Source organism: Rhinolophus sinicus, chromosome 15 (genome assembly GCF_057876585.1).
Source record: "Rhinolophus sinicus isolate RSI-liver-muscle chromosome 15, RSI-T2T, whole genome shotgun sequence".
Taxonomy (NCBI): Eukaryota; Metazoa; Chordata; class Mammalia; order Chiroptera; family Rhinolophidae; genus Rhinolophus; species Rhinolophus sinicus.
Genome location: NC_142515.1, coordinates 32,266,231 through 32,280,806, shown reverse-complemented (window position 1 = coordinate 32,280,806; position 14,576 = coordinate 32,266,231). Strand labels below are relative to the sequence as shown.

The window sequence follows — 14,576 nt, the reverse complement described above, 5'->3', positions numbered from 1 at the left end:
GGAAAATCAGTGGGAGGGACCTAACACATGTAGAGGCAAAGCAGAGCCATAGAAAGGGTTTTCTTAAGAATCCAGGGAATGGGGAAATCTATAGAGACAAAAAATAGATGACAGTTTGCTTAGGATTGGGGGAAGGGTTAGGGATGGAGGATTGACGGTGATAGCTTTAGGATATGGGGTTTCTTTTTGAGGGGATGAAAATGTTCCAAAATTGAGGGTGATAATGTTTGCATATATTGGGGAACATACTAAATGCCATTGAAATGTACACTTTGAAATATAATCCACATACCATACATTATATCCATTTAATCTCAAAGCTGTTTTTTAAAAAGGATGGGAGAAGCCGGTAAAAAGTGAGCCAACAAATCCCAAACAGAGAAGAACATGAGACTCATACTCAAGAGCAACCCAAGATGAGGTTTGCCAGGGGTTCACATCATCAATGCTTGTGTCATAAAAATCTTCTTTTCTCCAGGATGGCCCCAAAGAGATTGCTCTTCTTGTAGGCCAAACTACTGCATATCCATCACACATATTTACTTCTTAAAGGTGAGGGCAATAAGAAAATCATTCAACGTTTTTTTAACTGGCTAAGAAAAAAAATTCCATGTGTTTCAGTTTGACCTAGACTAATATCATGAACCAGGCCACAGTATCAGTTTTTAAAACATGCAAATCAATAGGATCCGTACTACACCCTTTGCTAAGAGAGTTAAACTGAATTCATGCTCTCTCAAAGAAATCCCTTTGCCTGAAGTAAACAGCGCAGGCTGAGACTCACCATTCGCGATGTCACCTTGAAGCTGCAGAATCTGAGGAACTGGCATCGTCAGGACAACAATATCAAACTGCTCAGGGGAGCCTGTTTCCTTGGAGACTTCCCACTTGTCATTTCTCAGGTTGATCTGGGTCACACATTGTCTGAAACAGATATTGGCACCTGTTCCAAAAACGAAAGCATGTTCACATAATCAGGATTTTTTCCCATATGAATGAGAGGGAAGAGAAGAGTCACCAACTGGATCCATTCAAGAGAATGAAATGGTGCCATTTGTCCTCTAACACATCTGCGTTTCATTTTCATTACTTTCTCACTTAGTGGGAATTCCTCTCCTTCTGGCATCCGTGCACCTCCCTAACAATGCCTGCTATAGGGGAAAAAAATACTATTACAGTGAATAATAATAGTAACCCTAGCTGTTTTTCATTAGGCATCTATTTCATGCCAGGACCATGCCAAGAACTTAATATACATCATAACAATTAATTTCACAGATAAGGAAACAGGTTCAGAAATGTCGTACCATGATTTAAAGCTCATTATCCTATCATTATGCCTTTGAAGCCTATTATCACTGTAGAGCAAGCCTACGTTTCAGTAAAGGTGTTAACAATTCTTCTCTTTAGTAATCGCCAGAAAGAACAATATTCCCCATAAAAGGAATTAATATTCCCTATTAAACCTAAAAAAGGTCTCTGTAAGAGAAATCAAAGTCCTCATCAATGAATTAATTATCTTTATTAAGAAGAATCAGAATTAATAGAAATACAGTCTAGAATATCTCATCACATTTTCCTTCTTTGCGCTTATCACAAAGGTATTTTAATAGTCATTTGATTAATATTTTCTTCCCTTTTAATCTGAAATCCTCCCGAGCCAGGAATTAATTCTATTTTGTTTCTATATATAACATATCCTGTGGTTCTCCGAAAATAAGACCTAGCCAGACCATCAGCTAGGTTTAATACAAAAGACTAATGCGTCTTTTGGAGCAAAAATTAATATAAAACCAGGTCTTATTTACTATAAGACCAGGTTAATATAATATAATATAATATAATATAATATAATATAATATAATATAATACCAGGTCTTATATTAATTTTTGCTCCAAAAAACGCATTAGAGCTGATGGTCTGGCTAGGTCTTATTTTCGGGGAAACAGGGTAGATTATATAATATAGTACTTGGCACATACTTGGTATTTAATTAATATTTTTTAAGAGAATAAATTATGAATCACAAACTGAAAGATAAACTATAATTGAATCATTAAGTCTCCTTGGTATACTAGCACTCACCTCACATTCCAGTTTTCAGAAAACTGATTTAAAAACAAATCCACTTTTATTCAGCCTCAGGAATAGAAAAGAAATAAATGAAAATGGAACAAGAAGAAAAAGCACACTGAAAGTCAGATACAGAGAACATTTTGGTGGTTGCCAGATAGGAGGGGGTTTGGGGGGATGGGTTAAAAAGGGGACAGGATTATGATGTGCAAATTGTCAGTTATAAAAATAGTCATGGGGATGTGAAGTACAGCATAGGGAATATAGTCAATAATATCTGTACGGTGTCAGATGGGTACTAGACTTACTGGGGTGATCATTTCATAAGTTTTATACATGTGTAATCACTATGTTGTACACGTGAAATTAATATAATATTGTTTATCAACTGTAACTGAAAGATAAAAAAAAGATTTAAAAAAAAAAAAAAGCACTTTGGAAGATCCTGCTCATCATTACCTGGGACACCTCATGTTCCCAGCCAAGAAAATAAGTCCAACCTCAGCCAGGAACCTTCCTTTCTGCAGCTCCTCCAGCTCAGTGGGATCCTTCTCATCTATGACGTCCTTTGACCATCACGGCCTTTATCACTCATTCTGACATTGATTCAAAGCATCTGTATGCTTTAGGTATGTCTTATCTATCCCCAAGTACTCCCTCCGTGTCAGTCAGGTTTCCAGAGCTAAAGTACCTTTACATCTTTCATTGTCCCTTCAATGATGCCACAACCTAGTAAGTACTCAAATTTTTAAAACCAAATGCAAAGATGTTAGAAGGAGCAAGGTTCTAACTAGGCCCTGGGGTCAATCTCTCTTTGAGGCAATTAGCATCACTCTGTTCGAAAATTAGAGCAGGAGTTTGTAAATAGTACCTCAACTTGCCTGAGGGTTTCTCTAAGGCCGCTGCTTAGGGAAGGTGCAAATAATTGGAGCTTTCAACTCACAACCACCATCTCCTTTACTCCAACTAGAGCAGCTCTACTTGAACTCTGTTCTATTTATTTAGGGTGTCTCACCCCTGACTTACTGGACACACTTGCCTCACTGTCCCTGGCCCTGACTTGGACCTCAACTACGTCACTTGATTTTATATGTTTTATTCAGTTATGTTTTAACATAATAATCCCTTTGAAAGGAGCATACTTTGTTATCGGTACTACTGAATACATGTGTGTTTAAGGGAACTGAAATCCACTAACCTAGAAATGTTCCATACCCAGCCAGACATCTTAGACATGTATCCCAATGGCCCCAAAATGGCCCCAAAAAGTTTCTGGGAAAGTGGCATTTCCTTGTGAAACTAATTAATAACTTCCAAAAAGGACCACATGTTAAAATCTGTAGGCTCTGGAAACTGTCCTTTTAAAACTGAGAACTACATAAAATCTCTCAACAGTTAATTCTGAGCTTAGTAAATGTGCCCATGTCCCTCTCTTGTGTAATATTTTTCAATGGCTTCTTTAACACTGCTTACAGAGCCCCTTATGTCTGGCCCCTGCCTTAGTCTTGAACTTCATCTCTTACCACTTTCTCCCTCATTCACTACCTTCCTGTCACAATGACTTTTTAGTTCCTCAAATGCATCATCTTACTCCTCCATTAGAACAGTTGCAATTTCATGTGTCTACTCCATGGAATTCTCATCACTCAGCTCTTGGCCTACTTCACTGTGGCTTACCTTTCAGGTACCCATGAAAACAGTTCCTCAGAGACACCTTCCCTGACACACTCCATACTAACTCCTCTGAAACTCCTATTAGGTGACGTCCTCTTAGTATATGCTCTCTCATGTTCCCACTCCGTCTTCTAAGCATTTATTATGTGCCTTTTCATTTGTGTACAATTAGTTTAACGTCCTTCCTCCCTCCCCATTACACTCTACATTAACAAAGGGAGGGACCATGTCTCGTATTTCCCACTGTTTCCCCAGCACATATTTAATAAGAATTTTAAAAATCTGTGATAGCTATAAAGACATCAGAACACGAAGAAGGTTTAAATATGTTACAAAGGCAAAATGTGTTTCTGTTATATATTCATTTGATTTTTTTCCCCCGCCTTCCTCCATGTCAAAGAGAAAATGTAAATCCATTTTCCTCCTATAATTTCCTACAAATAGGTTTTAGGGAGCAGCAGTTCAGAATTGATGAGCTGGAACCTGAAAAAAAGTGAGCAATGTCTAACGAAATGCACTGCTAAAGTAAACAGAAGAATGCTTAATCAGGGCTCACAGGCTATCCTGTCGCTTCTCTCTGAAGGACACTGCTATGGATGAAGGCCATGATCAGCCATCTGGGAGAAATTTTGTGACAAATCCCAGGCTTACTTCTACTACATATATCAATTTCAGAAAGAAAATAAACACAAAAGTAGAAAGGCAAAGAATGACAAAAGGAAATATATTACCAGAAAGAAGCCACCCTAGCCAATGGCATCTGCAAATTAAACTATCTTTTCTAATAAATTGATCCTGTCAACTCTGACAGTTTATATTGTACACGTTGATTTTACATATTGTTAGCCAATGTCCCTTTTAAAGTAGATGGTAAAATAAAAACAAATAAATGTGGCAATATTTCTCCCTGTTGTTAGGCCAAACAAAATAAAAGTTTATCACCCCGTCCTGGAAGCTAAATTCATCCTCTCATGAATGATTTAATAATATTGGCCTATTCAAAGGCAAAAAGCCTTCAGTCATCACTCTCCAAATGTCATAGTCAGGGACCACCAGGTAACTGATCTCTCTGGTTGCATAAAGAAATAAATGGCATGCTCCTTTGTAGCCCCTTTCCCCCTAGGGCAGGGATTGCCCATTAAAGAGTGGAACTAGGGAAAGGTCTCTATGAGGTTGTTCCCCTGAGCCATGTGTCCTCTGACATGTACGTAGCAGGAGGACAGCAACCTTTCATATGGTAGGGAGAAGAAAGGAAGGAAAAAGGAGGCCCTAAAAAATCAGTGTTAAATAAGAGGAGCGGATATGAGCACCTCTCATTGCCGTCCATAGGATAGTCAATAGGAAAAGACAGCAGGTCCACTGAAAGGGGCTCTGGTTCTCTTCCTTACTAGCCAAGCCACCCTAGGCGAAGTACTTAACCTCCCTGAGTCTCAATTTTCTCATTAGTAAATAGGGATAATGATAATTACCTTGAATCGTTGTTGTGAGAGTCAGAAATGATGTATGTAGAATGTCTAGCATAGTGTCAGATAGTTAGCATTTAATAAATGAGAGTCATTTTTTTTTAAATTTCTCCCAGCCCAACAACGACAACCTAAAAAGTAAATAAACAAAACCACAGAAAATCACATTTCACTCATTTAAGGAGATTGTATCAATGAAGGAAGGTATGGCAGTTGGTTAAATTGATATCAATAAATACAGTTTTCTCTGTAATCAGCTTAATGTAAACACATCAGCCAATAAATAAGAATAGAGCATAGCTCAAGAGGTACATGACTATATTTCCCCCTGCCCTTTACTACTTGTTCTGGGAAATTGGTCTACTTAAATATTGGCTTTAGAGATTTGAATCTATTCTCAAGCATGCCTGATTAGACATATACAGGTAATTTTCCTGGAAGTCTGGTCCCAAACTAAATGACTACTGATTGGTCCATTAGACTGTGGGATTGCAAATTCAACTGATTCTAAAATGGAGAGTATTTTTGGAATGACTTGACAACTTAGGTTCTTGTACTGGGGATATACAAAGGTCAGCTGCATTCAAGTAGATTATTTTTTAAACCAATATTTAGCAAATGATTACTATGTACCTGGACGTACTTGCTTGGATTGACAGTGAGAGCATATCCTTTATTCCTCACAACAATGCTTTGTAGTAGGTACTGTTATTACTCTAATTTTTCCAATGAAAGAACCAAGCTATAGATTTTTAAACTTTCCTAATATTACATAGCTAGGAAGGGGTGGTAGAACATTAATTTGAATCCAGGTCATTCTGATTCCAGGGACTCTCTCAACTTATATTGTGAAAACACTAAAATACTTTTTGTGGACCATTTACAGGGTAAATGCTTTAAAGAAGCTTAAAGGACACTTAAAGGATATAATTATAAAATTAAAAGTGGGATAGATAGGGTCCAGAAATCCTATAATAATAGATCTGGATAGAGAGAGGAAAGGACTCTTGAAATATAACAAAGATAGTATTAAAATAAACAAAAAGTTTATATATACACAAATTATATATACCTTGAAGTCAATTATATAAAAGATTCATTTTTAAAAAGCAGAGTGTAACAAAATGGGCTTATTGTTGATTTACATATTATAATGATATTTTTCTTGCTGTTTTTCTGTATCTTCCGAATTTTCTACCAGTAGTATATAATTATTTTTTTAAAGTTACTTTTTGAAATTAAAAATACACAGTGATAAGAAAATATGAAACTCACTGTCTCAAGAAGCTGTACAAATTGAAAATATAAATAGGTTTTTACTAAGAATTGGATAAATTAGAACTGATAGTCACCTAATATATATAAATATATGTATATGGTTAATGTATATTTATATGTATCATATTTATATCATTATACCAACCCACTATGTACAAGGTACTGTTAGATTCTGAGTGAGCTACAAATAATTGACCTCTTTTCCCAAGAGTTTCCACAGCAAAATTGGAAGATGAAAACATAGATTCCCACAAATACCTAACTAAATAAGGATGTAGGTGCGTCAGATTCAAGGACCGTCCCTCTGCCAGAACATCAGTTATATGGGGGAAGAGACTTCGGTTCTTGTATCATTAGTGCCTAAAATAGTGTCTGGCATGTAGTAAGTACTCAATAAATGTTTATTGAATGAATGGATGTATGCATGTATAGATGTATATATAATACAGTTAGTAAATACTTGAGGATGTCAGTAAGTATGTACATCTAACTTGAATCAAGTGAAAATCATGATAGAAATGAGATTTTTTAAAGTTATATGGTGGCAATATCTGAAGCTGACGGTAACATAATACAAAATGTCCAATGGTCTCACCATCTGTGATGGTTAATTTGTGTGTCAACTTGACAGGGTCATGGGATGCCCAGATATTGGGTCAAACATTATTCTTGGTATGTCTGTGATGGTGTTTGGGATGAAATTAACATTTAAATCAGTAGACTGAGTAAAGTGGTTCGTAATGTAGGTGGGCTCATCCAATCAGTCCAAGGACTGAATAAAACAGAAAGGATGACACTCCCATAAGCGAAGAACTCTTTCTGGGTTGTTTTTTTTCCTGTCTTGGCATTCTAACTGAAACATTGGCTCTTCCTGGGTCTTAAGCCTACTAGCCTTTGGACTGGAACTATATACCATCAGCTCTCCTGGTTCTGAGGCCTTTGGACTGGAACTAAACCATCAACTCTTTTGGGTCTCTAGCTTGCCAGTTCACCCTGCAGATCTTGAGACTTGTCAGCTTCCATAATCACATGAACCAATCCTTTATAATAAGTGTCTTTCTTTTTTTCTCTCTCTCTCTCTCTCTCTCTCTCCCTCCCTCCCTCCCTCCCCCCCTCCCTCCCTCCCTCCTTCCTTCCTTCCTTCTTTCTATACACACACATACACCGACACACACAAGTATATATATCTCCATCCTATTGGTTCTGTTTCTCTGGAAAATCCTGACTAATATACCTTTATAGACTGAATCCTAGAAAAATGGTCTAACCCAGAATGGTATTTACTATGTTCTCATTCTGTATATTCAATCTCACTGATATCTCCCATGCCCAGTATCAGGGATTCCTGGGGTTCTCAATAAGTAATATTTGATGATGAAGACTAAAACAGTAATTATTCTAGAAATAGCTTATGAAACAAAGCAAATTCTCAGCCTATACCTTTCTTAAGTGATCTTGAATTTGGCACTTATGATTCATCAAGAAGCCTACTTCTGCTTAAAAAATTCATTTATCATCCAAGATCATTTATCATCTATTTTTTTTTATTAAAATTTATTGGGGTTACAATGGTCAGCAAAACTACATAGGTTTTAAATGTACAATTCTATAATACATCATCTCTATATTGCATTATGTGTTCACCACCCAGAATCAGTTCTCCTTCCATCACCGTATATTTGACCCCCTTTACCCTCTTCTACCATCCCCCATCCCCCCTTACCCTCTGGTAACCACTAAACTGTTATTTGTGTCTAAATCATCTATTTTTTTAAAAGTCCATTTTCAAAACACTCATAAAATACATAAAGAAAAAATTAAAATCCTAATAGAAAATGGGCAAAGGTTATGAACATTCACAGAAAAAAATGCAGAGTTGATTAACAAAACAAAGATGCATAAACTCACTCATACTTAAGTAAATATAAATCAAAACATAAGGAGATATAATTTTTTAACATCACATTGGCAAAAATTAAAATTTTTCATAATATCAGGATATGTGGAAAGTGATGTTCTCATTCACTATTGATGATGAGATCTTCTTTAAGAAAAATAGATGACACAACCCAGTTAAATTAAAAATGCACATACCATTTGACACAGCTATTGTACTGTTAGGAATTGGTCCTACAGATATGCTTACAAAAGTGTGCCAGGATTAGGCAAGAAGCAAAATTGGAATAAGCAAGAAAACAATTCCACACCTACAAAACAACTTAAATATTTATAAGAAAGTTAGTAGTTAAATAAATGATGGTACACATATACCATGTAATACTGGACAAGTATTGAAGAGAACAAAGCATATTGAATTTGCTGATATGAAAACATCCAAGATGTGATTCAGTCCATGATAGTCTATTAGGATTTCCCGAAGAAACAGATAGTATTAATATTTAATTATGTACATAACTTTTATTTTTAAATGCTAATTTTAGAAGGCAGAAAAATCCTATTCCCACCTGATTCTTTCAAGTAATGCTTAATAATTGAAGAAACTCCTTGAGGTGCCACAAAGTTATAGTCTCCTTCTTTCATCACCATTACTTCAATAGGAGAGATCAAAGGCTTCAAAATGCCATGAGCTAACAGTTCATCATAAAAACTGAAATAAATCAATATAGATAACATAATTATTCACTATAATAAGCTCTAAAAAACTATACTCTCTCATAAGAATTCTTAGCAATTGTAATACTAAATAACTAGAAATTGTCATATGATTGTCAAACTCAAAGTATGCTTTATGTTAACAAAATATAATTCAGATGAAAAACAGAAATGTTTTGAAAAATCCATAAATCTTTTGCTGATATTAGCCATTTCTTGTACATTTCAAAATTAAAGTCAGTGAAGATAAACAGAAAGATACTCAGCACACCAACTTGAAATCGGTTAAGATTGACTCATCACAGCTATTTTGTCCTCTTCTTCTATGCCAACATAGTAATCCGTATTTATTGAGCCCTTACTATGTTCCAGGTAACATCTCATCTGACTTTCACAACAACCCTACATGGCACATATCATAGTTTTCCCACTTTACTCAAGTTAATCTTTTACTTGTGATACCATCAACAATGATAATATCGCAATAATTTTACTATGTTACAAGAGGCAAAATTTAATCCTGTTAAACATGGATATATTATACTTTTGACATCAAACAACTGGTCAGACTGATTCTACCCCTTTCAACTTACTCACCTTTGGTGTTTTTTGGCATAATGAGGAGTGCAGGTGATGTACTGTGCCCCCAAGTCAACTGTGCTCTGTGGATTATGAGGGCTGCGGGCAGTAGTCATTCTTCCCCCTGGAATTAATCCACAGGAAAACATGTTAGTGTATTGGAATGAACCTTTTGCAATTAATGCTATTCACTCCGTGTTAATGGATTACCTTACAGTTGTGTTAGAAACTATTTCTAAGTTGCAGGCTTTGTCATTTAACATTGTCAGGTACTGGTTGAGACAATTTGGTCACTGATTGTGAGATATATTTTTTAAAGGACACATGAATAATGCAACAGTGTTCAGCGCTGTGCCTGGTGCATATATTTACTGATTGGATAGAAAGGAATGAATGAATGGATAAAATAAACTAATTAATGAAATGTCAGAATGAATCAATCAACGAATGCTTTTACTCTTTCAGTCAGGATTCATGAGAAAAACAGGATTCTGTAATCTAGATCTTCGGAAAGTCTTGGTCAATGGGCACTTTGGGACCCTCATGACCTGGAGAAAGCTGCAAAGGCACAGACAGGGCAAAATGAAAACACATTTATCAATAACAGCGCTAGGCCCAAACTTTGCAGACTCGGGCCTCGCTCTGGAGTGTGTGCCCGACACTCGCACCCCGCCGCCACCCAAGACGGGTCGCCACCCCCACCCTCGCCCTACTCGGGCCTTCTCCGGGTGACGGAAGTCTCCAGTCACGTGAGGAGGCGCACACTGCGCAAGCTGGCCCACGCTGGGAGCCGAGTTGCTGGATTTTCTGCAGAGACTTTCGTTAGTGGGGCCCACGCCACCTTAAAAACCAAGGTCCGCGCCGGCTTATTTTTCCACGTTTCGGCCATCAGACGACCCACCTGAGTCCCCAGCCTTGTCCCACACAGCGAGGTGCAAAGGATGGGCCGTCTCCTTCCTCAGCAGTGCTGCGCACAAGCTTCCTGTCAGCCCGGCGCCTACGATCAGCACCCGCGCCATGGCCCGGTATCTCCGCGGCGACGCTGGCTGGCTTGCAGTTTGTGAAAGGGCCGCTGGAGGCCGAGCTAGCGTCTCCGGGCTCCGCTCTCCAGGCCCCGCTCTCCAGGCCCCCGGTCGCCTGAGCACTCCCGCCGGCCGGCCTGCAGGGGGCAGAGTGGAGGCGACCGGCGTTGAAAGGAGCTGCGAATCCTCCGCTTTCCCCTGGGTTTGGGGGCTGCGAGCCGGCTTCTAAAACCCGCGGGCCCCATCAGATAAGCTGCAAACTCGGTCCTGCCTCTCGCCTAGAAAAGCCTAGAAATCATGTAGGTTAGAGTGTGAGAACCCGCCTCTCCACGGGGCTGGTGCTAAGTACAGCTGAGACCCAGCCCAGCGTGACTACAGGGTGACTGTCTGTCTCTGCCTGGTGGAACCTTTGCTCTCTTAATGTTCTAACTGTAAAAGTGGGGACGGGAGGGAACATACTAGCAACACCAGCGTAAGCTTTCTTCCACTGCCTTAATGGCCGTTCTTCACAGAATAGAAAACGATTTTGGTCAGGGAAGTATTTTTCTTAAACTCGCCCTTGAGCTTTGTGTATTTCAGCTGATTGTTCTATTGGGTTGTACTTCAATTCCTTTTGCAATATCCCCCATTAGGTGCTCATCCGGTTTTTGTTTGAAGACTTCTCAATTGGAAAACTACTTCCTGCAGAAATTTGCTCCGTTGTTAGATGTATCTACTTGAAATTATTCCTTAAATATGTTCTTTGAGTTAAGCCCAAATCTTTCTTGTAGTTTTCACCAATTGGGGATCCCTCCCACTGTATAGTGTGGTGCCAGGTAGAATTTATGGCAAGAGTGTGTCTCAGCCTTCCTGTCCATTTTGATGTGGGCATTTTCTCATTTGCCAGATGTGTAGAAGTCACTCGACTAGTTTCTGGATCTCTTTCAGAGGGAATTGCTCCATATGTTCATTCATTGTGTCCATGGGAGGAGGGGTGTTCAGAAGACTCCTATGTCTTCATCTTTAAAACTTACTCGTCATTATTTTATGGATGTGTAAATCAAGATTTCACAAAGTTGAGTGACATTGTTTAACAAAAGTCCTTTTATTCCTATCTACTTGTTATGTGAACAAGGTATCTAAGCACTGTTTCAATTATTTCCAACTCGTTTAGAAATGGTATACTGCCCTAATCACGCAGTCAAAAATATTCTTTTCCTGGGTGTATCTTCTCTGGATCCCTGGGTTATTCATAAATTCATAAATGTACTGTTTGCACTTTAAATGTTTGAGCCTGTTCTATATATATATTTTTTTACATATTGGTATTCACGTCCTATTTCTGATGTGGCCTGAGAACATGCTTTGCAATATTTTAATATTTTTGAAATTTATTAATATTATTTCATGGCCAATAAATGGTCTTTCTTAGAGAATATTCCTTATGCACTTGGAAAAAAAAGAATACTCCGCAGTTGTGGTGTTGTAGTCTATAAAAGTGAATTTGATCAAGGTTTTTGCTCTTTTGCTCAGATTTTCTATTGCTATACTGATACGTCATTAATTCAGATATCACTTAACTTGCAATAATGATAAAGCTCTCAGAATTGGGCAAAGCAATACTGTAACGGAAACTTTAAAGAGGGAATTTGTGTGACAAGATAGGGTAGTTGGAAAAGCATGGATTTTGGGAATGAAGCAAGTCTGAATCTGAATCCTGACTGCCAATTATACATTGTTTATCTTTAGACAAATTATTTAATTTTTCAGAGCCTCAGTTTTCTCATCTGAAAATGGTAATATTCCTTACCTGACAGAATTATTTAAATAGTCAAATGATATTAGTTGCTGCAATTTTAATATCATATTAACATCTCCTTTTATATGTAGATCCCAAATGTGGTACATTTTCAAAGTGATGCCTTTCATCCTAATTCTTGGAACTACTCATGGTACCTTTTGATTTCGATGATCTGTGAACCATGAAGCAAATATAATATTATAAGTTTCTAGGAATTAAATGCTAAGCTGCTGAAATAACTGTCAATGTTATTATTCAATTTGGGGGGTTTTTATTTAGCAGATCTACCGTCAAATGTGTATCTCTGTATTCATATATTTTGATATGAGTCAACTAATATTCCCCATCTACCATTCTATAGCTCAGTTTCCCCTTTACCCTTATTTTGTCTCTGTGATACAAATATATATAAATATATCCACACCTCCATGGAAGACGTATAAATTCTCTCTTCTGTATACATACATACATACATTCATACATATATACATAAGATTTTAAATATAAGCTTAGCTATATGCATAGACATGCTGACATTTATGGGTGAACATATATTTTAAAATTGTAAATGAAAGTATAAATGATTAGTAGTTAGAAAAAAAATGAGTTAGTTCTTGAGATATATCCTTGAGAGCAGGGGTTTCTTTTTTTTTTTTTTAATTTGTCCATAAATTTTTAGTGTATAAGATAGATGCCTAGTAGGTACCTATAAATATTTATTACAGAATGAGTCAGTAAATTAATGAAAGTAAAAATATATAGGCCTGTGGTTGAGAGAGAATAGGAAGATTCATCATTACACTAATAAATTAGATTAATTAGGTTACATTAATTGACTAACAATCTTATTCTGAAAGATTTGCTTTTTCTTCATCTAGAGTCAAATTATTTCCTACTGGGGCTACCCAGATGAAGAGTATGATATTGTAACTGAAGATGGTTATATCCTTGGCCTTTGTAAAATCCCTTATGGGAAGACAAAAAAATGATAACAATTCAGACAATATTCAATTTAAGATGAATTGCTGACTATCTGAGGCCTGAAGTTCTTAACTCTTCCATTTCTTCTCAGTGAGTTTAGGGCAAGAAAAGGATTTGAAGAGTTAGTGAACAGTTAACTTCTCACATATCTCTCTACATGCGTCAAGAAGAGAATCTGATTCTCCACTGGCTTTCTGTTCACAGTGATTTTAAGGTTGTGGCGGAACACAAATTGTTACCCCCAAGTTTTCTTTGTGGATCATTTTACTTATATATGTTGATTCTCTAGAATTTGTAGAATGATGGGTTAGAAATACTCTGAAACACAATAACATTATTCTGTAGTATTGAAGGGCTGGTAAATCTTTTTTCCCTTATTTTTATGGCTCTCTCCTCTAATAATAGCAAAGGCATTATGGCTCTTTATTCCAATAATAGCTACATTATTAGCAGCAGAGAGGTGCAAAAAAATAAATGAACTAGAATTTGTCAGTAGGGTTATAATCCTGTATCTGCCTCTTACTAGCAATATATGTAGCATATTACTTTTGCTTATTCTTCTAACTGCTCCAATGAAAGCAAGGTTTAGGATTTTTTTTTTTTCTTTTCTTGATTTTTCTACCTGAAAAGAATTTTTCTCATATTATAGGTCACTTTCTCTGGTTCTCATTTTCAACATTAAAGTACATTTCAGAGAAGACATTAATTTGAAACAACCTCTATCAATGTAATTTTGGATCCTTATAAAGGTCACATCTACTAGGCAGAAAATGTTAACATAGATTTAACATAATTATAGTAATTATCCCTCAAGGTATGGTCTAATTTTGAAAATACTATAATAAAAAGTTTAAAGATTTTAATAGTACAGTAAATGCCTTAGAGTTCTCTAGAAGCAGAGCCTGAGACAGAGATTCCAGGTGCACGTTATTTATTGATGGAATACTGTCAGGAGAAAGCAACACTTAAAAGAGCTAGAAGAATGATCCACCTTCTTATTAAAGGAAATCTAGGTGGGGCACCTAAATAATAGAGTGCATCCTTTGCACTAGTCAGATCCACTTGTTTTTCACATTAAGTTTATGTCATCCAGGTGCAGCTTTTCCAGAATT

General features: G+C 36.9%; 1 protein-coding gene across 3 annotated transcripts in view; it reads right to left on the bottom strand.

Annotated features, from left to right (window-relative positions):
• RNLS (renalase, FAD dependent amine oxidase) overlaps positions 1–11,064 on the bottom strand; it is a 258,444-nt gene extending 247,380 nt beyond the window's left edge. For 2 of the 3 annotated variants that reach the window (XM_019738886.3, XM_019738895.3), the window contains exons 1-4: positions 10,583–11,063; positions 9,700–9,805; positions 8,955–9,097; positions 785–943 (exon numbers count right to left, since the gene is read on the bottom strand). In XM_019738886.3, the coding sequence (XP_019594445.2) occupies positions 785–943; positions 8,955–9,097; positions 9,700–9,805; positions 10,583–10,700 (526 nt within the window). In that variant the 5' untranslated portion in view covers positions 10,701–11,063. Of the gene's footprint in view, positions 1–784; positions 944–8,954; positions 9,098–9,699; positions 9,806–10,582 lie in introns of all 3 variants that reach the window. The other variant, XM_019738905.3, reaches the window with a different exon arrangement.
• Between the last annotated feature and the right edge of the window lie 3,512 nt (positions 11,065–14,576).